This window comes from Drosophila sechellia, chromosome 3L (assembly GCF_004382195.2).
Source record: "Drosophila sechellia strain sech25 chromosome 3L, ASM438219v1, whole genome shotgun sequence".
In the NCBI taxonomy this organism is placed as follows: Eukaryota; Metazoa; Arthropoda; class Insecta; order Diptera; family Drosophilidae; genus Drosophila; species Drosophila sechellia.
Genome location: NC_045951.1, coordinates 9,823,081 through 9,850,920, shown reverse-complemented (window position 1 = coordinate 9,850,920; position 27,840 = coordinate 9,823,081). Strand labels below are relative to the sequence as shown.

The 27,840-nt window shown below is 41.8% G+C and overlaps 6 protein-coding genes across 6 annotated transcripts in view; 5 read left to right on the top strand and 1 right to left on the bottom strand.

Annotated features, from left to right (window-relative positions):
* Positions 1-27,840, bottom strand: part of LOC6605131 (kin of IRRE-like protein 2) — a 156,437-nt gene that overhangs the window by 28,858 nt on the left and 99,739 nt on the right. The window lies entirely within an intron of this gene.
* Positions 8,851-10,888, top strand: LOC116800923. The gene is made up of 2 exons (XM_032717577.1): positions 8,851-9,205; positions 9,349-10,888. The coding sequence occupies exons 1-2, from the start codon at positions 8,906-8,908 to the stop codon at positions 10,468-10,470; spliced, it is 1,422 nt and encodes a 473-aa protein (XP_032573468.1). The 5' UTR covers positions 8,851-8,905; the 3' UTR covers positions 10,471-10,888.
* LOC6605137 lies at positions 11,915-14,125 on the top strand. The gene is made up of 3 exons (XM_032717575.1): positions 11,915-12,274; positions 12,669-12,841; positions 12,903-14,125. The coding sequence occupies exons 1-3, from the start codon at positions 11,989-11,991 to the stop codon at positions 14,034-14,036; spliced, it is 1,593 nt and encodes a 530-aa protein (XP_032573466.1). The 5' UTR covers positions 11,915-11,988; the 3' UTR covers positions 14,037-14,125.
* On the top strand, positions 15,619-17,567 carry LOC6605136. Its single transcript, XM_002029941.2, has 3 exons — positions 15,619-16,021; positions 16,122-16,294; positions 16,362-17,567. Exons 1-3 carry the CDS (start codon positions 15,673-15,675, stop codon positions 17,499-17,501), a joined length of 1,662 nt encoding a protein of 553 aa, XP_002029977.1. The 5' UTR covers positions 15,619-15,672; the 3' UTR covers positions 17,502-17,567.
* Positions 18,001-20,324, top strand: LOC6605135 (inositol transporter 1). The gene is made up of 3 exons (XM_002029940.2): positions 18,001-18,222; positions 18,777-18,952; positions 19,098-20,324. The coding sequence occupies exons 1-3, from the start codon at positions 18,039-18,041 to the stop codon at positions 20,226-20,228; spliced, it is 1,491 nt and encodes a 496-aa protein (XP_002029976.1). The 5' UTR covers positions 18,001-18,038; the 3' UTR covers positions 20,229-20,324.
* Positions 21,079-23,473, top strand: LOC6605134. Its single transcript, XM_032717576.1, has 3 exons — positions 21,079-21,471; positions 21,534-21,715; positions 22,188-23,473. The coding sequence occupies exons 1-3, from the start codon at positions 21,378-21,380 to the stop codon at positions 23,361-23,363; spliced, it is 1,452 nt and encodes a 483-aa protein (XP_032573467.1). The 5' UTR covers positions 21,079-21,377; the 3' UTR covers positions 23,364-23,473.

Here is a 27,840-nt window from a genome sequence, read left to right as displayed (position 1 = left end):
TAGCACATGTGTGAGTCCTTGTTGCAGGACGTGTAACGAGGAAGTGTAAGTAAAATGTACATAATAGTTGGCATGACTGTTCTGTTTGCCGCAGTGCCACTGACATAAGATGCAATGATCATTTGTTTGTGCAAGCCTGAAATGAAACCCATCACTTGTTGTTTGGTTTATCGAAGCGTCTGGTTCCTTAACATCAAAGTATGCCTTCATTGTAAGCAGCACAAACATGAATATAAATGCCATTTAAGTTATTGCTAAAACGGTATTTTTCGATGGCATACAAAAGCATTCGAATTAATTGGCAATGAATAGCGTTAAGAGGCAGAGGTATTTGGCATGCTAATATGAATATTAGGCTTAAGTGTTGGAATAGCATAAATAGTTACCAAATTGATGGTTCCATCTAAATGTGCACAAAGCTATAAATCATTTAACATCATGCTGATCTGTAAAGTGTTATTTACTAAGCTTATACAACAATATTATCAATGGGACTCCTTTCATAAGGGCTCCCAACACGTTTTCCCAAATCGGAAAATTCCCATTACCTATGACCGTTGTTATAAAGACCCTTCAGCTCATATAAACTGCACCCATTCACCCAAGTTCCAGTCCAAAGTTGGCAAGTCAATCCATCACTCCCTAACATTCCCTTTATCGCACGAAAGTCTCAAAAATTTGTTCCTATGCCTCGGGCAACATTTGTCATCTGCTCAATAATTGTCAACAGACAAAACAAATTTGCATGTTCAAATCTGAGTGTGAGTGTTTGTGTGCGAACTTTGCCCATGTTTGGACTTATGTTTTGCCAAGTGCCCGAAAATGTTTTTCCATTTATAAGGAAACAGACTCAATTTAATTTCCCGTTGAGTTGACAGGAGGCAGCAACAACAGCAGCCCATACAAAAAGTTGCAGCCATTTGAACTATATAAATATACGTAGGCTTAGCACGGAAAAACTGTTAATCCTGCAGACAAACTGACCCAAGGACAAGACCCATTTACAGGACCCAAATTTCCCTTGACCCTTTTTTCGGGTTGAGCTGAACGAATCTGCATATTGCCGTGTTAATCCTACTTGGGAATTTATAAAATAAATTATTTACTTAGGTGGAATCCAGCAGAAAAACATCACTGAAAAATAACCCAAACATCAAATGAGAGATGAAAGAAAGGTGCATAGTTTCGAGCCCAATGTAAAGTGTCCTAAAGGCTTTAAGTTGAAAGGACTCCATGAGCCTGCGTAGCCAGTCCAGATCTCGCTGACGTGGCCAAAATGAATTGCACTTGATTGTGGCAGCACAGGTGGAATTGCCAGTGCAAAGTGCATCGTTAGCCAGAATTTACGTGGCACGCTAACACACGTCTGCCAAAAGCAAGCCACCTAATGCAGCATCCCCCCAAACCTTAACCCTTAGCCCGTAACCCTTAACCCTTGTCCCGCCACCTGTTCCTCGCACAATTTATGCTTGTGAATTATGAATGGAAACGGCGCCTTGGCCCTCTTTTCCGCTTTTTTCTGTGGAATTTATTTGATAGTCAGCTGCAGAAAATGCTCTCGCTCGTCGGTGTTTTTTACTTTTATTATTATAAATTCATATGCGTTGTCGATTAATTTCCATTTTCCCCTCATTTCTCAGGGGCCCTCGTCAGTGCCATTACTTATGCTGTTTTTAATTTTCTCGGTTCAATGCACGTGCCACGACCCCGAAACGAATCTTTGGCATAAATACACAAACTACAATGGGAACAGTAATCTACAAGGGTCCCGAAACCGCCCATCCTGAATATTTTTGGGAATCCTTTTGGCCAGATGACGGCAGAAGTCAAAAGGGCTCGGATTACTCCCTTTGAAAAGGGAGTCAGTTTAATGGAATATCCATACGTAGAATGGTTTTTAGTTTGGGATCCGTAAGCAGATGAAATAGTATAGCAATAAACTTGATCCTTATTGGATACATAATATTACAAAGATTCTGAGTTGTTTATAGCATTTAATTTGCCGTGCATCATAAATATTTCTACTGCCTAATTTTTAAATATATTGCTTCATAGAATAATTCCGCGAGATTAGATAGCCGATGGCCGATTTAATGCAACTCAAGCACGTGCACTCGACTGCATTAAGCAGTCAACTGTTTTCAGTGAACTATAATTCGACGACACCCTTGAGTGGATCCCCTTTCCCGGCGGATAATTCAATTCTCCATGGCAATCCATTTTGGGCAGCAATGTAAATGATTATACTCCAGCTATTCCCACTCCTTGCCGGCCAGAGGGCAAACATTCCTCTCGGATTCAAAGCAATTTTCCATTTGGCTTTCCGCTTTCATTTGAGCAATCAAATAAAAATCCCAATGTAAGCCTTTTTTTGGCAGACAATCGCAAGAGAGGCGCCCAAATTGGCAAATCCCAGTTGAAATACAACAATAACCGTCTCTCCTTCATTTTTTCTAGATTTCATCTTGGCTGTGTAAATATTGCTCCTTTTGCTTAGGCGAATTGCCTTCTGTTTTTGGCAAGCGGCTTTTAAATGTTGTCTTTCGCAGAATTTGTGCCCCATAAGTTATGCGATTGCTCTTCATTAGATTTATCCGAATGTATATGGTCCTTGGAGTAATATCTCAGCCAGCTGGATGTATGCATTATCATATTGAGTTCCTTTTACGGCTCGACAGCAAATAAACACGCAACCAGCACCCAGGGCCCTCTCCACCGGCTCTTCAAATGAAAAGTCATAAAAAGGCACAAAGGATAATGCGTTTTTAATGGCAATGAGTTTGGCTTTTCAGCCCGACGCGTTTTTTCGGCTTTTGACGGGTATAAAAAATACAAACAAAACAGCCCAAACGCCGAATAAAAATCCCCAACAAAATGAAACAGAAAATTTGTTTTGGATATGCACAAAAGTTCGCTTTTCCCTTTTCGCTGCGCCCAAAAGTTTACGAGCTTATTTAATTAATTTTTCTTGAGAAAAAATAACCCTGTGTAGGTGTCCATTTTTGCAAGTGGCAGGAGGGTGAGTGCATCCTTTTTTTCAGGAACCCATGCCACTTACCATGTGTTGATTAAGCGCATTCACTTGACTTTATTAACACGGAAATAAGACTGGCAAAAGCTGCGGCCGGCGTCTGGCAGGATGTGCCAGGATGTGGTCCGGGAACAGGTCCTGAAACCACTAAGCGCTACACTGGCACACATTCATCTTTACTCATTCATCTAGGCTGCACTCAAATATTAAATGTTTTTAATGCATTTCACAGGACACAAAAAATAATATATAGAAATATTAACAAAAAATCATTTTTAAATAAAATAATATAATAGTTTGCGCAATATGATGTCTTGTTCTTCTAAAAATAAGAAGTTGATTTATTGAAATTAATAAAAAATCCATTTGTCTATAGTTATAATTTTTGAAATTTTTATTTTATTTATAAATGTATTTTATTGTTATTTTTTATAAGTGAACAAAGCCTGTTCCAGGCCCTTGTAATTGTTGTATAATTATTCAAAATTACGCTGAAAAGTTGGCGTGACTCACTCACATGGCAAAAGACTGCCAGTGAAAGGAGCTGGCCGACAGGCAATGAGTACGTTGGCATCCCGGGCACGTGACTACTCATAAGCCATTAGCCACCGGCAGAGATGACCCGCGACAGACAGCCGCTCCTTCTGGCATTTAGTGTCCCGTGTCCTGGACGACCCGTCTTCCGCAGCTCAGCGCAACTGGCCGATGTCCTGGCCAGTTTGGATTGTCGCTGGTAATTGTTGACTAATTGAGCCGGGCAACGGAATCGAAGACCCGGCGCCGTGTCAGTGATTTAGAGCCCGCTTAGCAGTTCGGACATGTGTCGACTCTGTGGCTGCTAATGAGCTGCAAATCGTGGCCTTGCGTACGTGCACGAGTCCTTTTTGGACGCTCATCACTGCCCAGGATGAAGGATGCGTAGGCGTGCCTCAAATGTCATGCACAGCGGACTGATTAACCCATTCATTTACTCAGCAAAGTTGAGGAGATTTTCTGAAGTTTTAAGAAATTATCTTGTTACTACAAGATACCATATTTACCTTTCTGTAGCCAAATTGTTTGTGAGTATATTATTTGAAAGTTGAGAAAACCATAACAATTATCCAGACAATGCACATTTATTTGATTTCAATAAACAAAGAAACCCCCCACAGCGTGGAAAACTCCAACTTATTAAATATTTATAAAGTAATTAATTTCATAAGTAGGTACAATTATTTTGTCTTGAAATGACTTCTCGTTCCACCAGTGAAGACTAATTAAAACTGTAATTCTATAATTTGACCACTTAGAGAGCACTTAAGCTATCACCCCATTCCTTCAACTTAAACTGCCAACTATTAGGGACATTTTTATTGGTTTTCCAGGGAAAAGCATGGAAAAAACGACAAATTAAACTGAACCCGTATTTAAGTGTGCCAATGGCAATTTCGACAGGGTCTAATTTCAGTTTTAGTTGCTGTCCGTTCCGCCATCAAACAAAAACGAAAAAGCCCGCAACTGTTGACCAACGACTGTTATGGTGGCTTTTGGCCGCTTTCACTTTTCGCCGCTCGCTTTTCCACTTTCCACATTCCACTTTTGATTCGGAAGGGCAGCAGCCGGGATTGTTATGCAAATGGAACGCACTGAAAGAAAATCAATTAACTAAAGCAAACAAGGGGCGTGGCCAAACACAATGGCCCCCTGCTCCCTGCTCTCCGCTGTCCTTCCGTCCTGCTGTCAAACGATGTTTTTGGGTGTGGGTCCGAAAATTAATTAAACCTCATTTGATGCAATCTTTCAGCGGGCCTAATTCAGGGGTCCATTGCCAAAATTCGAATTCGAAGCAGCAGCTAGGGCAGCAGCAGCAATTAGGCCCAAAATCCACAAGCGTATGGAATTCCTGTCGAAGGATATTCACAGGGAATGGTGATGTTACGTTATGTGTTTGAGTGTGTGCGTGTTTGGGTTAGTGTGTGTGTGTGTGTGTGGCGTTATGTATATGGCATGACTGTCATTTGCTTTATGCACACGACGAGGAAATATTCATGATTGCAGTTAACAAGGACAATTATGATTGATTTATGGCCCCTGCCGCTGCTGTGGGCCATGGCCATTAGTGTGGGCCAGCTTTATGGCAGGTGTGATAAAAGTTATTATCCCAGGATACGCCAACTTCGAGTTTGAGTGGCTCGTTAAAAGTGAAAGCAACTAAGATACGCCGCTAAATTAACATTGTAAGTGTCTTGTATTCCAGCGAAAACACAACATTTAATTAGATTAGCCATATGAGCGCGTAAAATGGCGTCTCAGCTATCAAAAGAGGCGACCAAACTCATTTACATTTTGTATCTCGCGTTAAGTTTATCAACCTTTATGGCCCAAAGCTTTTGTTATTGCGTATGCAAATGAGTTGGCTGGGCTGTTCAGCTCGCTTTAATTATGACAAATCTCTTGGGAGTTTGTTTTAATGAATCAAGTTCAGGACTTAACCGAAGATCATTGACCCCTAATAGTGCAGCATACTCGCCGCATAAATATTCATTCACTATTCATACTCATTCTAGGGATGTGAATAATTAAAATCCAAATTGTTTTCAATTATTTTGCGCAAACTATAACGTTCCATTCGGTTGGTTGTGCAATGCAGCAAATGAAATGCCCCATGGCAGGGGACAAATAAAATATACGATTGCCATCCGGACAGGTGCAACAAAAAGAAGTGCTTTGCAAAAAATAAATTACCAAAATTGTTTGGCACTCTCCGCCAACATAATGCAATTTTAATTGCAAACAATGTTTCGTTTAAGTTCGTACTTACATACAGGTATATCGAGGGGTTTCCAATTATATACGAGTATATATAAAATCGGGCAGGACTCATAATTTGCGGCTGGCGAATTCTTTTTGGGCCCGGCAACCATGTCGTTGGCCGCAATCGATGTCGTTTATCTTCTGATTTGTTGCCAAACGAAGCAAAACAAATCACTTGCTTGAACGCACCGATCCAACAACTAAATTTCAGAGGTCCTGCCGCAAGAAGCTGCAGCTTTCCAAGGCATTTTTCCGCTACTCCGGCTACATTTTTCGGTCTTCCCAACTCCAGCTGCTGTTGCGAATGAATTGTAGCCATTTTTCAGGCATCTTTGCCAGACTCGTGACGTCGGACTCGTCGACGTTCCGCTGGAAAGGACAAAGGCAGAAAAAAAGCTTGGAATTTGTGACGCCTCCGCCTCGTGTTAACAATGAAAGTGTGCCACCACGCTCCGCCCCAAACAAAAGGTACAAATGTCGCTGAAATTTATTAGGTTGCATTAAGCGACACAAGGACTCGTCGGGATATACACCATATATTAATATAAGAGCTGTGTGTGCCGCAGCAATTGTATTGTCTTTCTGGCTTCGGGTAAAGTGCACATTTGTTGTCTTCTTTATTTCGGGCCAGAAGTTAATCAGGATTTGTGACTCATCCTCGCACGCACAGATAAATTAATTTGTGCCCCGGTTTCCTTGACATTTTATTGAAATTTGCATAAACATAATTTCCGAGAGGCCGTCAGTAAATCTCCAGGAAAACAAAGCACTACAAGTTGGGTAAACATGCAGTAAGAAAAACTCTATTATTTCACTACATTAACTGGCGATTTATTGCTTATGGCAGGCTGAGGGCCCGAAGGCTATGCGATTCAATGGACACGAACATCGAACATCGATGGGCTAAAGTCAAAGTTTCTGGGGAAATATTTACTGAAAAGTTGGCTAAAACTTGAAGGAACCCCTTAAGTCAGCAGGTGAGGCCTTGTCCTTGGCAGCACTTTTCCTTGCGCGTCCTTAACTTTCCCCTAATTGAACGGGGCTTTGTCTTGGGCCGGCTCATGTGTGTATCCTCTGCAGTCACCGCATCATAAGGCTGTCATAATATGCACTTTAAATTACGTGTGCACACGCGGCGTATGCGCAATATGACGAACAACAGCCGCCGCAAATTTCCTTGCCACACAGCCAGTCTGTTTTCTCTCTCATTTTTACATTCCGTAGGAGCAGAGAGAATTTTCTGCACGATGCGAGCCCACTTGGCTTTTGTTTCTAGCCAAGTTTATGTTATACAATTTTCGTTTCCATTTCCTCTTTTGGCACGGAGCTCGTAAATCTTTGAGAGGCGGGCGGGAAAAAATGGAAAATTGCCCGTTTTGTGTTGGGCCATAAAATGGCAACAGATCAATATAACATTTATTTATATTTTCGCCCCAATGGTCATAAAAGTGTTGCTCCATTCGGATGATCGACGGATGGGCTTGCTCCAATTAAAATGTGGGTGAAAAATCCAGTCGATGGTAACGAGACTTCCAAGTATGCCTCGCGGATTTATAGTCTGCAGCCAGCCGGATGTGTCACTTGGCAGCTCCTACGAACTCCAAGGAAACTCCTAAGGATCGCACAGGACTCTCTGCGCCCTTGCCAGTCGGTATTTATGTAGCGATAAAATTAAATTTATTTTAACGCCAGCCAAAGGTGTGCGCACATAGTCAAACACTATCGCCAACTTGCTAGCAAGTTCGGTTCGAAAACTATCCCTTCTTGGCCAGGAAATCGCTGGAATCGCAGGCACAAATGCCGGGAAAAGCGTCTGCGATAAAAGTTTCTGCGCCAATTTCCACCTCTCTTTATGTAGATGTGGCCGAGTGTTTGTGTGCGCCTGAGTGCCTGAGTATTTGTTGCCGGCTTTTTTTGGGCATACGCACGAGTCCGGTGCTCCGGCAGTCGCAAACAGTAATGCAGCCCATAAACCAGGCGGCAAATGCAATGATATTGCCAATGGTTGTGGCCGTGTTTAATCTGCCAGCCGGAGTTAATATGCCTGCCGCAATGCAGTGGCAGACGTACTGCAAATTGGAGACTGGTACTGGGTTTTCCCCCATTTTCTTGCCAGTCGGCAGAAATTTTCGCTTAGCCACGAAACTGTTGGCGAAAATTGATGCAAATGTCGCCATCAGATGTGATATAAGCTGGTAATATTCACTGGGGCAGCTAGGAATTTAAAGTTGAAGGTTATCCAATTGAAAAGTTAAATGTGTAGTAAGTTCAATACGTAAGATTTATAAAACATTACATATAACAATAATATTTGTTAAGCCATAATGTTCAGATAAAAAAGGCAAGATAACCGCGTCAATTAAAAGCCCGCAATCAGTTAACAAAAACGCGAATTGTAAAAATATTATTTTATAGTGCACTATATACCTAAGTGTACTTCACCGGATAATCAGTACTAGCATAAACAAGTGTTTTTTCATTAAGGCAATAAACATAGGGAATCTCAAATTAAATTTAAATAAATAATTCAAAATTGAGCTTGTTCCCGCAATCTGAAATTAATGGTCATATGGCTGCTGGGTAAAAGTAGATTGGTTAGCTCTGCCCAAAAAGAATTATTTACGTAACGTTTCGTAAGCTCAGCTTTTTCGTAATGAAACCCTCAAAGTTTCATTCGTCTCTGCCATAACACCCAATTAATTTCAGCAGTATGCCATTATTCTGCAAAATGACATATCCATATCGCATCTAGCCCCAGCCATGTGTGTAAACTAAGCCCCAATTATTTACTACTATAAGCAAACTTTGATTAGCTATCGCTTACACTCCCCGTAGATGATTTATTTCGGCCCAAATTTTGTTAATTAAAACTTCACTTCTTCACTTCACTGCGGGGAGAAGCATATTTATTTTCGCTGCTTGGATTGATGGGTGGTGCTACTGTCGATGACTTTATGGTCACGGCCATAACCACAGTTATGGTTATGGATTTGCGGTGAGATAAGCTGATAAACGATCCCATCTCGACCCCATATAAATAGAAGTGTATAGTTTCGACACCGCGTAAATGAATCGGAAATGTCACCCAAGAAGTGTGAGCCGCCGCCCGAGGACTCGCTTGCCACCACTGAAAAGGCCACCTTTCTTCGTTTGGGCCACAAGAACCACTCCCAATGGACCGCGCTCGGATCAGCATCCTTCATCCTAATCTCTGGAGGAATGAGTTTGGCATGGGGAGCCGGATTCGCCGTTCACTCCACCCATCGGGATCAACTCCTGCGGACCGTGCACATGCAAGTCGCCTGGTATGCAACTGCCGTGCTTGGAGCCCTTTTTGGAGCATTTTATACTCACCGACTGCCACAGCAACCCATTTATGTGAGTAGACCGGAGAAAAATATTTAAAGGGAACTGCTTAAGAATCTGTTGTTTATACATCAAGGTTGTTTTGTAATATTTCACAATTCCTGTAATAATGTTAAATAATTTAGAACAAATAATGAACACCCTTGCCATTGCAGATTTTTAGCTCCATCTTGGTTATTGCTTCCGGAATACTGTTCCTCGCTTGGCCAGAGTGTCCAGGTGCCATTATAGCCGCCCGGTATTTAGATGGATTGGCCAATGGTCTGGTATTTGTTCCCGCCCTAAGTACTGTGGGCGAGATTTCTGTGAACGAGATCCGTGGACTTTTGGCCTCCACGGTGGAGCAGCTCAGCTTCAACACCGGCATCCTTATGCAGCTGATCTACACGGCCGTGTGGCAAGTGAACTGGAACGTGGCCATTGTGGCAGATCAGGTGCATGGAGTGCTATCCATAGTCTACGGAGTTATAGCCCTGGTTTTGGCGCTAACTCTCTGTGTGGAGTCACCTGTCCACCTGTTGATGCGATCTAGTGAGCAAAGGGCGTTGGTTGCCCTGAGGCATCTTCAAAGGCCTTATATGGTGACCAGTGAAATGCTACTGAGATTAGATGAACACAAACAATATGTGGCCGCCAACAGGGAAATGTGTTTAGGATCGAGTCTGCAGAAAGGGTATCCATCGGTTCTGAAGCTTCTGGCCCTTCGATTGTTGGGAGTCCTGTCCCTGAACTCCATCGTCTGCAGTGCTCTCTACGAAACCGGCAATCAGTTGGTTAGCTGTTTGTATGCATGGCCTTTTGTGGTTTTCGGGCTGCTCCGATGGGGCGGATGCTTCTTTGCGGTGCTTTTGATGGACACCACTGGCCGGAAGAAACCGACCCTTTTCGGAATCTTTTCCACCGGAGCCTTTGCCATTGCATATGCCAACTTATTTGGACGAACACCTCATATGATCACCGCCTTGGTGATGCTCTTCAGTCTCCAATTCTTCGCGGGACTGGGACAATGTGTCTCTGCGGCTTACCTCACTGAAGGCTTTCCTCTGCGAATAAAACCACATATGGTGGCTGTAGTATACATAATGGAACAGGCTGCACGACTGCTCCTCTGCAGCTTTTTAACATCGATCGCTGAAATAACAGCATACTTTCACTCCCTGGGAGGACTTTCCATGGTGTGTTTTCTTCTCGGAATCTTCTGTCTGCCGGAAACTAGACTAGTTACTTTGGGAGAAGCACAGCTCAAGTTTTCCAAGTGGTTCAACAAGGATTTTTAGGTATAAGTGGGAAGGGGGGAAATAAATGTTTATATATAACAACAATAAAGAATGACTTTTTTTCTTGTTTTAAACAGAAGGAATGATAAGCGCATTAAAGTAGTAGTAGTTTATGTAGTTTTTGATAAGAAAGTTTTAATTAGGTTCGATAACGAGCAATTACTATTGGCACACCCGCTGAGTGAGTTAGTTTAGTATTGATCATAAAAAGATCAATACAGACAAGCACAATATCCATGAGTCGAATGAACCCAAATAATCGGACAGGGTCTATGACCACAGTTTCAGGAAGGGAAATCCAAAATATAATCCAAAATAATCTTATCTAGCCTGGTCAAAACGTGTAAATTCCCGGAATACTTCATTGAAGATCTGGCTAAACATCCTAATGAGGAAAATCGATTTTCTTTCTTTTCACAAAATACAACCATTTAGTTTCGCTTTTTATGGAAATCTGGTCGGCAGTGTTGGACTTATTCGTCAGAAATAAAAAAGGCAAAAGATAATAATAAGATTTACCTATTCTGAATTCTACTCTCACAGAAATTGTGTTCCCTTTTGGCAACGATTGGAAACATCATAATGATATGTTTCAAAACTACTGGCAGACGAAAACGCAATAATTTAAAATAAAAAACAAACAAAAAAGTGACCTTGACCTCGAGCCAGAAAAAACAATATATTTCGTAAGGTGTGCCTTACTTGGGACTCAGTAAAAGATATAATGATAAACAAAACAAATCACGCCGAAAATATACCATTTAATGACCTCTTTTTTCTTAATGACTTCCTTTTAATTAGGGCCAACAAATAAAACCAACACAAAATTCCCAGAAACAATCAATATCAGTAAATACATATATGATATTAAATGACAAATATGTATATGGCATTAAGTACTCAACAACAGTGATAAATAAAGGATATACAAAAATCATACCTTTTTGTGATCTTTACTTTATTAAAATTTGTAAACTTTAATTAATCCATGCACTTTAAATAATAAATATTCTCTTAAAATTCTTATCTGAGCAATTAAAACAATTTTTTATATATATAATAATATATAATAATTATATGGCGACTATGAAAAGTATGAATCAGGCCTAATAACGGACTTTGGCGCGGATGATCAGTCATACCAACAGAAAAAGCAGGGGAATAACCGTTCTCCGTTACTTGAATTGCGTTTAATTGCCCACATATGCATCGAAAATGTTGTGATCTGAAGAGAGTTGTATATACCACATATGTACATCATAAAGTATTATTCACAAACATTGCGATACTCGTCCTTATCGGGCGCGCGTGTAGTAAGTTTTGAACCATTTACTGAAATAGATGCCGCCCCCTAGTGATAAAGGGTTGAATCCGCACTTGATTATCAGTTGGGCAAGGCTCGATAGCAGCGCACATAAATATCATTTCGCCAGCCCCCGTATTAGCCAGTTTCAAATCGACCTCTACCGGAGCCGGTTGTCTTCGCAATAGAGTGAAATAGATACAAAGCGATCGGAAATGCAGAACGATAAGTTTGCCCCACCGCCGTTGGCCATGCAAAACGACAAGTACCCGCCGCCAATAGGCTTCTATCCTCCACAAGGACAGCCAGGATATCCACAACCATCAGCGCAGCCAGGATATCCTCAGCCAGGGCAGCCGCAACACATCACACCGGCGGAGACATACGGACCACCACCACCGCCAATGCCCCCGCGGGATCCACACACCAGAGTGGATCCACCAGGAGGATGCTTTCAGCGCAACCAAAAGAACAAACCTCAATCCAATGCTGTAGCCGCAGGTGAGTTCAGTTCATTAGATCGATCAGCTTAGTCACCGACTGATGTGTTGACCACGGGGCTAATCTAATCTCTAGTGTTGGAAGTACGAATCTTTTTCCCAAGTAGATTATGATGAGGATGACGTAAGCGCTAGTAGTCAAGCATTCGAATTTAATTATTCTACTACACATTAATCGAACGGCTTATACCAGTGATTTATGTAAATAGTAAATAGGTACTTTCCAGCTCAAGAACAGAACCTGTCCGTATAAACGTCGAGATTTCGGGAAGATTCTATTTATTTATTTGAATTAAACAATTATGCAGACAGCTGCTGAAAATTTGACAATAGAGATTAAAATTTGACATCAATCATTTGACAGACCTAAATCTATATATTTCATACTCTTTCAGCTGGTCTTATCTTTATCTCTGGAGGTATGAACATAGCGTGGGCGATTGGGTTCCGAGGACCAATCTATTACCAAACCACCAAGCACAATTACATTGCCTGGTTCATAGGCGCAATTATTGGAGCTTTGGTAACAATGGCGCTGACCAACAAGGTGGCCAAAAAACATATTCTGGTAAGCGGAGGAAGACTGTTCGCAGTGTAAGTTTTTATTGATCAATTCCTTTTACGCACAGCAATTTTCTTCAGTGTTGGTGACCATCGGTGGATTGGTTATTGCCTGCACCCACCATAATGGAGCTGGAACCACGGCAGCATGTTACCTAGATGGTATTGCCAATGGTCTGGTATTTGCCCCATTTATGGCCTTGGTCGCAGAGATCTCGGTTCCCTATATGAGGGGCATGGCCAGTGCCACCTTGGAGCAATTGTGCTTTGGAACCGGTATACTTCTTCAGGTCATTTATGTGTCGAGTTGGACATATTCTTCGTATATGACATACAATGGTTTTACGTCCGAGAATATGAAAGGTGTGCTGAGCACAATCTACGGCGTTTTGGCCCTTATTATGGGCTCATTTTTTACCATCGAATCTCCGGTTCTGATGCTTGCCAATAACGAAGAACAGGCGGCCATTGACGCACTGCGTCGGCTACAAAAGCCTGCCGTGCTAACCGAGGAAACTTACGAGCTGCTGGCGGAGCATAAACGCTACTTGGCCTACAACAAGAACATGTCAAAGGGAGAAAGCATTTCCAAAGCGCTGCCCACCTTCATGAGACTTGCATACCTGCGCGCATTGAATGCGATGAGCATCTCCAGCGTTGTGGTCATCACTTATGCCGTTTCGATCATAGTCTCCAATGAATTAGGAAATGCGAACGCCTTGTACATAGGATTCGCCTTTTGCCGTTGGTTGGGATCCCTAATCCCATCCTTTTGCATGGAGTCCTTGGGCCGAAAGAAGCCCGCGGTCTTTGGCCTGCTCGTAAGCTGCGGCTTGGCCTTCGTCGTGGGTTCACTGTACAATTTATATACGTATATGAGCCAAGTGTGCGTCTTGTTAATGATCTTCGAGCTCTTTGCGGGTATGGCCTTCTCTTCCAATTCGGCCTACCTGGCGGAGGCATATCCCATGGGAGTTAAGCAGCACTTTATCGGCTTAACTTTCATCACCGAAATATATGTCTTCCTCATCATAAATGTCTGTGACTTCAATTTGGCTCAAGGATACAACTACTTCTACGTCATGGGAGCCATGTACCTGGCGGGAGTCATTCTCGGAGTCCTTACACTGCCGGAGACAAGGAGGATGACCTTGCAAGGTGCCCAGGAGCAGTTCAATAAATTCGTTAACTTCCGCTTTTAATGTTCAAAGTAATTATATATTAATAAATCTACTATTAAACTACAAGAGGTCAAAGGCCTCTGTATTCCGATATCCATAACGATCCATAACGAACACTGTTTTTTAATCATTCAGACTGGGGAATGACTATAAAAAATTATTTAGTATAAATTATTTGGCGTTTCTTTTCTCGCTTTCCTATTTTTCAACCTAAGTCATAATGCTTTACAACAGCCATATAAAAAGTTATTATCTTAATACTACCGTATGATAAGGTGATGAGACATTCACAACATATTTTATGTGGGAAGACCGATCCCAGGGTAATAAATTTAAAGCATATTAGCATTGGTAATGAAGTAGAATCAACATTGGGAAGCACCTTAGAAACGTAGGGTAAGCTATTAAACTGTTCTTAAAAAAAGCCAAATCCGTTCAAGGTTCTTGTAGTGGCAATAAAACCAACGAGCACGCTTTGATACGACGCCCTGCTATTATCGCCATATGCAGCTTATCAATAACTTATTGATTTAGTATTGACTAAAATTTCCAACGAACTACTTTGCTCCTATATGACTACCATAGCCGAGAATACCATCGAACTTGTATGCTAAAACCATGGGAATCTTCTGGCGTATCATATTCTCCATTCAAATAGATACATTCCGCAGAACATAAGAGATATAAGTATTATTAGACCGTAATCAATGCCGCCCCAAAGTCGATGAGTGACTACCTCCGCACTTTATTCTCAGTTGGGGAATTCTCGATCTTGGTGGAGAGCTTGAGGTCTTTTTCTCTACATCGGTGCCCAATAATAGTCGACGAATCAGATGTTAACCGACCTTCAAATATGGAGTCCTTGCAAGTTTTCTTTATTTCACCACAATACGAATTCATTTTATTCAATAGAAAATACGTGCCAAAAAATAATGGGGAAGTCCCACAGGGAAGCACACTATCTCAAACAATGACTAAGTCTCTTGACCAAAGACTAATATCATCAGTTTGTATAAGCATTTTGATATTTAAAAAAAAAATATTAAGAAGTATAAATTCATCGTTTTAGATCATTTATTTCATTGCAAAGCACTAACTGAAAATTTTATAAATATATATAAATTATAAATATATAAAATATAGTAAATAATGTATATATATATTATTTATATATATATATTAAATTATTATACTTTTTATTTAATATCATTATAATATTTTGAAAGCCAACAATTTTTGACACCTGTTTAAAGTTAAAATAAACGCAAATTATTTTTCTTTTATTTTTATATAACATTATTTTAATATTATTTATAACTAATTGGCGTTCAAATGGTTTTCCCACCTTTTAGAATTACTATCTTAACACTACCGTCTGAAGTGGCAATGAAATATTTACCAACTTTTTTCGAGGAAAGTGATTCAAAACAAGCTAAGTCCGTGGGAGGCACCTTTTAGTGGTCAATAAAATGCACAACCATGCTTTGATAAGATGCCCCGCTATTATCGCTGGCCATTTGCAGCTTATCAATAACGAAGTGATAAGCTGTGTACCACTCAATTATAATTTCGGTCCCGGTAATTCTACAGTTACAGACATTCCGTCAACCAGTTCGAAATTGGCCATTTACTAGGACGGTCGAACCACGAACAAAAAATGAGAAACGACAATTTTGCACAACAGGATCCTCCGCCGATGGGTTTTGCAACTGCACCACCACAGCAGGAATACTCGCACCTAGGATATCCACAACCAGGATACCCCCAATCGAGATATCCTCAGCCGGGACATTCCTGGAACCCTCCGCCACCACAGATTGGATTTTCAGGGTACCCACCTCCACCCCAACAAGGATATCCCCCACAGTTCTACGGTGCACCACCAGGATACGGATCACCACAAGCACCACTACCTCATAATTCGGCCCAGCAAACCATCACGGTAAATAACAGTTGGTACAGTCGTAATCAGAAGAACAAGCCACAATCGAATGCTGTTGGAGCAGGTGAGTCAAAGAAATATAATTTTGAAAGTACGACATAAAGTAATATTATATATATGTGTTGTAAATACCAAATTAAATATTGTTACCGTTTAATCTCCAGCGGGTCTCATTTTTGTCTCTGGCGGTATGAACATTGCGTGGAGCATTGGATTCAGTGGAGTAATCTACTATAAAACCACTGAGCATAATTTTGCAGCCTGGTTCATTGGTGGCATTATAGGAGCTGTGCTCAGCTGGTTTCTCATAAACAAAGTGGCCAAGAAGTATGTCTTGGTAAGTAATAATAATAAAATATAAAACACTTCAACAATTACTTCATTAACTAGACCTTTGCAAACAGATCTTCAGTTCGATTCTGGTGATGATTGGCGGAATACTGATTGCCAGTACGAAGCATAATGGCGATGCCACGTTGGCGGCTTCCTATCTGGATGGAATCGCCAATGGACTGGTGTTTGCTCCATTCATGGCCTTGGCCGGAGAGGTCTCAGTGTCTTATATGAGAGGATTGGTCTCAGCCAGCATCGAACAGATGTGCTTTGGACTGGGAATCTTCCTGCAGATCATCTACACCTCCTCGTGGAACTCAGCGGCTTACCCTTCGTATAACTCCTTCTCGGCGGAGAATATGAAAGGAGTGCTGAGCATTATATATGGATTTTTGGCCCTGATTATTGGCTCACTGCTGTGCATCGAGTCTCCGGTAATCATGCTGGCCAAGAACAATGACGAACAGGGAGCTATTGACGCACTGAGACGACTCCAGAGGCCGTATACCTTGACCAACGAAACCTTCGAGCAGCTGGCGGAGCACAAGAAGTACTTGGCCCAGAACAAGGAACTTTCCATGGGTCAGAGCATCGGACAGGCGCTGCCCACCTTCATCCGACTCGCTTTTCTTCGCGGTCTCAATGCCATGAGCATTTCCAAATTTGTCATGATCGGCTTTTTGTATTCACTTGCCAGTCCGTTTGGATATGTATCCATTTCTGTGGGTTGGTTCATTGGATTCGGCATTTGCCGCTGGATGGGAAACTTTATAGCCACGTTCTGCATGGAGTCCTGTGGTCGCAAGAAGCCCACACTTCTAGGACTCATCGTTTGCAGTGTCATGTCCTTTGTGGTAGCAGCCCAGTTCAATATCTTTTCTTATAATACCGGCAACGTCATAATGTTATTGGTCTTTGAACTGTTTGCCGGTATCGCCTTTACAGCCACATCGCCTTACCTTTCGGAGGCCTTCCCGCTGGAGGTTAAGCAGCACTTCATATCCTTCACCTTCATTGTCGAGATGCTTGTCTTCATTGTTTTGACTATGATCAGATGGAGCTTTACTGGCGGAGCCAACTACTTTTATGTCATGGGAGGACTCTATCTGTTTGGCTTCTTCTTTGGCCTCGTTTGCCTGCCGGAAACCAGAAGGACCACTTTGAGGGAGGCCCAGAATAAGTTCAGTAAATTCATCAGCATGGGTTTCTAGTTGGTGGAATACTTCTCTTACCGCTTTAGTCATTTCAAAGATAATAAATATTTATTGCAAAGCAAGCACTCCAGGCGTTGTATTTCCCAATCGTATTTTTCTTCAGCTATTGATATCATTTACGAACTGTCAACAAAACAATTCTCATTGAAGTGTTGGACACGTCGAATTGCTTCTTTCTCGTAAACTAATGAAAGAGATTTTGGCCAACTAAAAGAGACAGAGAGTTGAAAGGCGAGAAACCGAAGGTAATGGTTGGCAATCGCAGTTTTACCTGCCAATGTGAACAAACAAACAAATCCCACAAAACACATGCTCATTTCCCAGGCGTTTGTATACTAAGAAGTCGTGATAGGGAAAACTGGCTCTAAAAGATAGCGAAGCCCGAAATATCAAAGCACCCACTTATCAATCAATACCCGATAAGATTAGTTGACCGCCGATAGATAAACCAGGGACCTGTTCAACACGCTCACCTACAAGAACCGAAACACGCGTCGTGTAGTCTTCACCGTGAGTTCGACCACAAAAGGTCCGATGCAGACCGAACGGCCATCTCCAGACGATGGATTCCACGTCGTACCCATCCATAGTGATGCGGAACAGCACATCCACAGGAACTCCGATCGCCAGCGGGAGCTGATCCTGCAGAACTCACAGACAAGTCCTTGCTGCAATCGGGATCTACGCAATCAGCCACAGGCTAATGCAGTTGGCGCTGGTAAGAGAAATGCCACTTAACGAGTATTTATAGTACTTTCCAGTAAAATGCAATTACATGTACTGTCATGACGTACAATAATACTCTTCAATGTTGATAAATTGTTATTTGGCAGTAATAAATCATAATATATCTACGAATTTCCCTATCATCCTATGTGTGAGGTAAATACGCGTCACATCATTTTGGATAGGTGAAGGTCCAAGTCAGAAATTATTCATTCTCTGTGTCAGCAATATTTATTAGATTGAAACTGATATTATCGGAGCGGAAGCCTGTCTATAAATGCCAAAAAAATGAGAGGTGTTCAGATAATTAACATTCATGTTTTCAGCATACATTCAAACAGTTTCGTAAATTAAAAAGTATAACTTAGTTATTGTATTTAAAACAATTCGAAATTTTGTAGAAAAGGAAAGTGAGCTTAAAAATTTCGATAATATAATTATGTGAGATATAGCACGACAGTTTAAAATGTCATCTTAACCGATAAGGCTATTTGGGTTCTGCATTTCAAATGTGTAAAATATGTTAATAATTAGCTATTTTTACAGCTGCCCTTATATTCCTGACCGGTGGAATTCACATAGCATGGAGCATTGGTTTTGATGGTGTGCTTGTCCAACTTGAAGTTACCAACCATGTTCAAATTTGCTGGTTTATTGGGGCCATTATTGGTGCCCTGCTCGGCGGATTGTTTAGCAGATGGTTTCCATACAAAACATTAATGGTAAGAAAAAAAGAATTGTTTTCTATATATCGGCTTTTGTGCATTTAAGTTGTTTGAAAAATAATCACGACATATAACTTGCTTCAATATGTCCATATCACAATGGATACACTTATGTAAATTAAAATCTTGTTTATCCCTTAAGGAGTTCTGTTCGCTGCTCACTATCACAGGTGGAATAGTGATGGCGGTGAACCGAATGGATTTGGACGCCCTGCTGGCAGGGAGATATATGAATGGATTGGCCAACGGACTGGCCATCGCACCCACTTTGGCCGTGGCAGGTGAACTGTCGGTATTCTACAAGAGGGGAACCCACACGTCTGCGGCGGAACAGTGGCCCACAACGATTGGCATCTTTGTGCAGATCGTGTGCAGTCATAGTTGGGATGTTCAGAGTGATTTTACGGAGGAGCAGTTCCAGGGAGTGCTCAGTGGAGTCCTGGGCTCCATAGCCCTGCTGCTCGCCTTCCTCCTATCCATCGAATCCCCGGTGGACCTGCTGGAGCAGGGTAATGAACAGGGTGCCATTCAAGCTTTGAGCAGGCTTCAAAGACCGAGAGCTGTGACTTCTGAGACCTACGACCAAGTGAGGGATCACCGCACATATGTGGAACACCACAGATCAATGGGTTGGCGCCACGCCCTCCCCGCCCTCGTTCGCCTTTCGGTGCTAAGGGCGTTGTATGCACTCAGCTTGAGTATGATGGTGGCCTTTACATTGGCATGGACGAGCACGGAGGTGTACGGCGATAGTTCTGGTCCATATGTGCTCTTTGGTTTCCTGCGACTGATGGGCAGCTTCACGACCTCCTTTGCCCTGGACTCCTTGGGCAGGAAGATTCCGCTGCTTCTGGGACTGGTCATTTCGGGAGGCCTGGCGTGTGGACTAGCCAGCAGATTCGCGGGAAGCCATCTACTAACATTCTCGGACAATCGGATGGCCCTGTGGCTGCTGCTCATCTACCAATTATTTGCCGGCATAGCCTTTGCGCCCAGCTCATCCTATCTCTCGGAGGCCTTCCCACGTCGCATCAAAAGGCCTTGCATTGCAATCTCCTATATTCTGGAGATGATTGTCCAGCTGCTCCTCTGCCAAGTGGATTTCGCAGCTATTGGCAGTGATAGCAGTTATGTGGCACTGTACTTCTTTATCCTGGGAGGCTTACTATTGGCAGGATTTCTCTTCAGTGTTTGGTACATGCCCGAAACGAAGGACACCACTCTCCTGCAAGCCCAATTTAAGTTCCAGGAATTCGTAATCCCACCAGCCTGAAAGTAGGCACCTCGAACCTAGCCAGTAAATAAGAGCATATACATATATACTCGTAAGATAACGCTAGCAAAATAAATCTGAAATCTTATTAAGAAACCGTGGGAGTGTGACGTTGCCTTATCGGCGCTAAAGTGACTCTACAGATTTGGTTAGCTATTTGCTGCACTCTTTTGTGCCGATCATCATGAAGCTAATGGTTATTATACTTATGGGGAACACCATGGTATAAACTTCACAGATAAGCACGGCGAGCCAAAAGGTTTATTTCCAAACGGCAATTAAAGCGGTTCCCATACATCTCTGATAAGATTCCCGGCCTCATATATGTTTGCTGGACTTTATATAGATCAAATAAACCCTATTTAGAATGGGAACTAGTTCAAGTTTTAGGTGTGCTAAAAGTAAAACGAATTAAAGAATGTGAATCCGCAATTAATTAAATTTATTAAATATAAAAAGGTGCTGTTTTATGATTTTATTTATCATACGGATGATACTTCTTCATCTTTTAATTAAATTAGTAAATTAGGGCATTTAAATTAGTATTCTTCATGAAACATGCAGAAATGTTTTTAAACTTAAAATTTTCATAAATAACTAAAGTAACTAGCAATTGGCGCATCTCTAACAAATCAACTTTCGCTCTTTGCGTCAATAGTGTCTATAGGTTCCTCCTGGCTCATATACACACATGTGATTTTTTGCCTTCATACAAATTCAAATTTAATTAATTTATTTATATCCAGTAATCAGAGCGATAAGTGGGTTGGCAAAAGGTTTCGGCCCACTGTTATCTTATCGAAAGTGCTGGCCAAATCGAGGTGCTCGCTCAATAACCGCTCGATGCTCCTTCATTTATCAAGCGGCGTCTGAACAGTCGGTTAACTTGATTCGTCGCGTTCGCGAGTTGGCTGTCCGACAAGTGTGAGTTTTGCTTTTTAGCCAAATATCGGTGTGACACAAAGTGCAAAAATAATGACATACTCAAGAAGACAAACAAGCCAGCAGCGGTTCCAATGAAAAAGTCTCGAGTAAACAACAATCAACAAATCAACTGGACAAATAATTAAAAAACGGAAACGTCGCCACAAATTGTTAAGTCCCTTGGCTTTTATTGCGTTACGCGGTGATATTGTGATTAAGTTTAAAATGCCGATGCTGCCTACAATTGAGGAAGAGGCCAAGTTGTCCTGGATCCGGCTAATGTGGAAATACCGCCTTCAGTTCCAGTCCATGGCCTCTGGTAAAAGTGAAGAAAACCTTAGGGTATCTAGTTTTTTAGCCTTTATTTTCAATCACCAACAGCGTCGATTGTTTTCGTGGGCTGTGGAATGCGTTTGGCCTGGTCAATTTTTGATACACCTGCTGGCAAATTCTTAAACAACCACAATACCCACAATCTGATGATGAGCTGGTTTATTGGAGCAGCATTGGGTGCCCTTTTGGCAGCCCTATTCGTTCAGCGTGTCACCAAAAATGTGGCATATGTAAGTAGCTTTATAACTCACTATAAATCACAATCTACTGTGCGCTGCCAAGCAAAATCTCCACCTAGTTTGGCCCTTTTCCATGCCATCAATAATTCATTCTGCGGCCATTAGCACACTTAACCATTAGGGGCTTATCAATCCAATAAACTGATAACGCGATCAACCGCGTTCAACCTGCATTGGCCATTAAGTGGCGATAGTCACTGGGCGGTGAGCGAGGGCTGATCGATCGGTTGTTGGGATTTCCGAAGTGCTAAATCAGGTTACACAAAACAATAATTATTCGCACTGATTTCGCACTGACAAAAATTGGAGTGGTAGAAAAATATTTGTTTTGGTATGAAGTTAACTGCTGATTATATGAAGGTTATATATAAAAAATCGATTCTAAGATTCACTTTATAATTTTCTTTTTCTTTTATAAAAATATCTTATTAGTTTTCTTTTTAATATCGTTTTTATTTGACAGACCTCCAGTGGCTTCCTGATGATTATAGCTGGCATTCTGAATGTAGTTCTTCCCCAGCATTTTCTGGCCGCCTGTTACAGTAGCGTCAGTGTGGGTGCAGCCTATGGCCTAACCCAGATTCAGGCACTGGTCACCGGATCCGAGGTGGCCCACAAATCGATTCGAGGAATGCTCCTCAGCTGTGAGAAGATATTCCTGTGGCTGGGGGTCTGCATGCAGGTGTTCTACACTCGCGTGTGGCACAATTTGAGGCCACTGGATACGCAAGGATACGAGATGCACATTGATCAGTTGCATGGAATGGCGTTGGCTGGCCTGGGGCTGGGAGCTGTTATCCTGGCACTAGCCCATCGCTTGGAGTCACCAATACTTCTGCTGCATCAGGAACGAGATATGGCTGTGGGTGAGACCCTGAAAGCTCTACACGGACAATCCACCACCGAGTTGGTAAGATTGCGGGAAGACTGCCGGCAACTCCACAGCGCTCGAGATTGGGAGCGTTTTGTTGAGGAGCCGGAAGAATCGGTGGCCGATTGGAGAGTCTGGGCCCGACGTGTTCTGCCCTTTTTCAAGGTCCTGCTACTCAGATGCTTTGCCACCCTGGCCGTGTCCTTGAGCTATAATCGAGCATTTATGGTCGTCAGTTGGCATGGCCTCGAATGCGATATGAACTGCATGTACTGGCTGGCATTCGCTGGCCTTATGGGCAGTGTCCTGGGAGCCTTCGTAGTGGATTGGCAGGGTCGCAGGAAACTGTGTTCCTTATCCCTTTTCCTGGCCGGCGTTGTCATCGTGATGGTGGGTGGAGTGTTCGATCACTTAGAATCTGTTAAGAGATCCTTCTATGACATTAATTTACTGGTCATTGCCCTTCTTATGCTGCTCTTCGAAGTGATAGTAGCTGGGGGCGTGGCTGTGCCCGCCCTAGTCTACACAGCCGAAGCCTTTAGCATCGCTCACAAGGCAAGATGCTTAGCTGGCATCCTAATCCTAGAGCAATTGCTCCAGTTGGGTCTGCTTTTGGCCACCTTTGAGCACTACATCACCGTCTCTGTGTTCTTTTTCACGATCGGTGTTTTTAGTTTTATTGTCGGTTTGGCCGTATTTATGTTTATGCCAGAAACCAGGCAACTGACACTCTACGAGTGCCTGTTGAAGTTCAAGAAAGTTCCTTAAAGCGCCGACGTATCTTTAAGTGCTAAGTATCTGTTATCTGTACCTATTTGTATCTGTATCTATTTTTAAATACTATATATTATATTCATTCGAGTGATTGCTCGTGTGCATATCATTATCTTTCATATACTTTCCCTTGACGTTCTGGTAACCTCATAGATTAAGTGAACATTTAAGCAAACTGTGTTTGTATCTAAAGAACAAATATTATTGTATCAAGAAACATGGCATTTTTACTAAACGAAAATGAAGTTAATATCCGATAATTGTGAGTAGTCATAGTCATATGAAATCTTATAAATAATATTTATTTGAGGCAAAATATACTTTGCAGCTAACGAATTTATTTACATTTCCATAAGTTTTTCCGGCATTAAAAATAAACTTACCATGTCTGGAAACAAAATCTGATCATTGTCTCTAATTTATTGGGTAGTAGTATTAATAATACTAATAGTAATGTTATTATTATTATATTATATATTTAAAATCAGAAATATTACCAATTTATTTAAATGTTACTGAAAACGTTACACTCAACATAATTTTTGTGTTAAATGTTACAATATCAGCCAAGAATTAGCATTTTTGACATTCTACAATGGATTTGGTATGGTTTGTTGCCAAGCTAAAGCTTTCACCTGTTGTAAACTGTGCCCACCAGCTTTTTGCCATAACTCCGGAAAAACTGTTACCATTATTGGCTTTCCAAAGCTTTTCGCATGGGCCAGGCCGGTAAAAAGCATTCGCATTCGCTGTTCTATGTAAACAAAGCGTTTTTACGATTTCCCTCGCCGGCAAGTGAAAGCTCTGTGGCTCATTCATAAAGGTTACCAGAACTCCGTCTCATCCTTCCATGCATCCTGGTACTTTTCTGAATTTAATGCTGATTTTAGAGCGGAAAAAGGACGAAAGACGGCGGAGAGCGAAATCGAGTTGATTAATATGGCGTGTGATAAATATGCATCGGCCACCAAAAAGCCGAAAGGGAAATGCGAACCAGCTCCCCAGCTGGCCATCTAATGATGTGGAAAATTCGCTTGGCTCTTTATTTTTTCGTATATTTTTTTTTTTTGCAGATACCAGATACTTTTACTACTTATCGATATGCAGTTTTTGTGCTCCACAGTCGTCCGCTCAGCCAGACAATAGCACTTCGGGAAGCTAATGCCCAAAAGTGGGTGCTTTGCCATTCTGTAGTTTGTACTCCATATGGTTTGGAGATGGTTTTGTTTGATCGTGTGGATTTGAGTGGATGTGGCCAGGATGCTGCGGTTGCTTTGTTACTCAATTGCATCTGGCCGCAATTAGCAATTCTGGCCAACACTTGCCGGTCATTCAATAACAACATGCGGTCAGCAACCAATTGAAACCAGTTTAAAGTTATTTAATTTTTAATTGACTTAATTAGTGGCAGTGCAATTTCTTTGTTTATGCAGCAGCAACAAAAATTGAGGGCAAATAACAAACAGAAATACAGAAAGAGAATATTTTTGAAGTAAAGTCTGTTTAAGAGTTTAATACTAGAAAACTTCCTTAAAAGACCAACATTTTGTCTCACAGTAACATTTTATATAAGAATATTGATCTGGTCTAGACTGCTAGACATATATAAATGTAAGCTTACCTTTAGCTCAATACTATTTCGGAGAGTTTGCTGGGTATTTGTTCTGTTCACTTAAGGACTTGCATTAAAGAAATATCCTTCTTATCCCTTAAAGTTCTCGACAAAAAACTACAGCACACTTTCAGCGCAAGCGGAATAAACTATTGCAACTGAAAAAATGTTCAAAGCTGAAAACTGCAAAGCAAACAAAAAAAAAATCGGGAGAATTTGTAAGAAAAAGCTGGAAAGCGGGAAAAACATGGCTAAAATTTGCACAAGACGTAAAGCTCATATGAGCTGGGAGAATTGAAGGTCCCTTTGGAGCGGGCTTAATGCCTTGCTGTTTGTTGCCCTTGTTTCAATTAACTGAAATTGAAAACGACAATCGTAAACATTAACAGCAATGGGATTCCCCGCTGAGCAACAGGAACAACAATCGCAAATGCAAATCGCTTTGGTGCAGCGGAGAAAACAGAGTTGACGGCCAGAAGTCGAGAAGAAGCATTTTCCACATTTTCCACACGCAGGCGAAAAGAAAACAGGTTAAGAAAACGGCAAAAATGCTTGCCGGCATCGTAAATGAAAAAAGCAAACAAACGTAAAATTTTATTTGTGCGCAATTTTCTATAAATTTTCATCGATTGCCATTGGGATATTGGCGACATTTGCGTTTGGCATTTTGCTGCGTCCTTCAAGAACGTATATATATATGTATATGTATTTGTGTGATCCTGGTGGCTCCTTCGGCTGCCATAACTTCAGCTGCACTTGGAATTATGTTTTGCCAGCGCTGCCATCCCACACGAAATTGAAAAAGTCCATATACTATATGTAATACAAGTTTCCAATCAACACCGAATGAAGTTTCCATAATGGCAAATAAATAATGTTCCCCGCCCCACGCAGGAAAAGTAAACGGAAGCGGAAACGGAAACCCGGTAAGCAGCCATTGCTGGCATCAAATTAATGTCTCAGCACGCCGCAAAAATGGCCGACGTGGCGAAATTTATGACACCGAAAGACAACTCTAAAGTGTCCAAGTATCCAAGTGGCCAAGTGGTCGGAGGACCCATTCCGCTGCGGTGTGACAATAAAACGGAGTCAAATGGCCATAAAAACGAGGGCTGCCAGTGACGGACCCAAATCCAAAAACAAAACCACAACGAAACGGGCCATACATAAGCATATAAAAGCGAAATAATAAATAAGACCGTAAATTCCTCGAAGGGAGAGCGGAAAAGGGTTTTTCAATCATAAACAGACAAAGTGCGAGCCATTCAATAAGCCAACATCTCCAATCAATTGGCCGCAGGCAAAATGTGAAATGTGAAAACTTTCAGTTGCAGTTCGGAAATCAAACGATCAGGATGTTGGAAAATTTCGAGGACTCGACAAATTAATAGGAAATTAAAACGAGCAACTGACACGCATCTTCCATGTCTGGGCTGCCAAAAAGCAAATTGACACGTTTTCATTTCATTTGCTGGCGCATTGGAGATGCCGAAAATAAACGCCGGCCTGGTAAAGTTTTCCCTAACAAGCCTATAAAGTTTGCTCGCCTTGCCGACAAAGTAACATTCTTCCTCTACGTTTTCTTGCTCTTAGTTCTTAAATTTCCCAGGCTGGGCAGTCCGGAAAAGCTGATCAAAAATTAAAGAAACCGAAGGGCAGTGCCTTGCAGATTGAGTACTGCGGCACAAAGCGCATTAAATTTAATTAGCTCACATAAATCCCGCTTCGGATTCGAACGAGGTTTTTGGCTTTGGGATTCTGCACAGGCCACTCTGGGAATCACTCGAGTTGACATTTTTAATGCAAACGGGGAGGGGGAGGGAAGTGGAAAATGTTCCCTTGCTTTCCCTCTTCTATATGCCATTTTCCTGGGCTTTCATGACTTATGCAAGTTTTGACGACAGGTGCACGCGTTTGCAACTAAGGCAGTTTGTGTATGTATGTGCCTTCGTGTTAAATCAACTGTCGCTTCCTCTCGGCAAAGTTTGTCCTGCGAGGACAGGACATTCAGGAGCAGAGCCAGTAGAATTCAAGTTATGATAGCTGCATGCGTTTCAACAATTTACTTAACAGCTAACTCTGTTGAAAGTGCCACAGAAGGGAAAATAAATCGGGGGCGCGTGCGAGTGTGCGGCAAATGGAACAAGAAGTTGGAATCAAGTCTTCTGAAAAATAAGTCGGAGTAAGTAATGTGGAAATTATCATAGCAGGTACGCATAAATAGTTCATATTATATTTGAATATTTTTTAACTCGCTCTTCTTGGACAAACTTGCATACTAACGTATGGCAGTATCAACAATATTCTTTTTAACCAGTTTTATATTGAACTTTAAGCCCGGCTTGCGGATTGTATCGCTTTCGTTGGACGCCTGCAACTGTTGTTAAATTCTACTTTTCCCGGATTATTAACGCAACCGATGATGGTTGGTTGCATCTTTCTTGCTTGTTGGAGAGTGTCATTTATGACATGCAATTAACGCCATTTAAAACCTATGAGCGCTAATTAAGTGCGTCATGTATTTATACATTTTGCATGAGTGACTTGTACTTTATTATTGGCTGATTTTTCACCATTTTTGTTAACCAGTTGTGCTTGCGGTCGAATGGATCGATTCAATCAGCTCCGTTTGAGCGCCTTTGGAAGGAAGTCTTTCCTCCTTGAAAGGGTTTGCAGCGCCGGGACACGAAACAATTCACTTCCGTTTTGTTCAGCAAAGTTCCGTTGCCAAGCCCTCTGCCACGCCCCCAATGCCAACCGCCCCTCCCCGCGAGCCCTGGTTGCGGAAGTACTGATAATGTCTGCCACCCGGCCATTGACAACCGCTGAAAATGCAACCCGCCTCAAAACTGCTTGCTG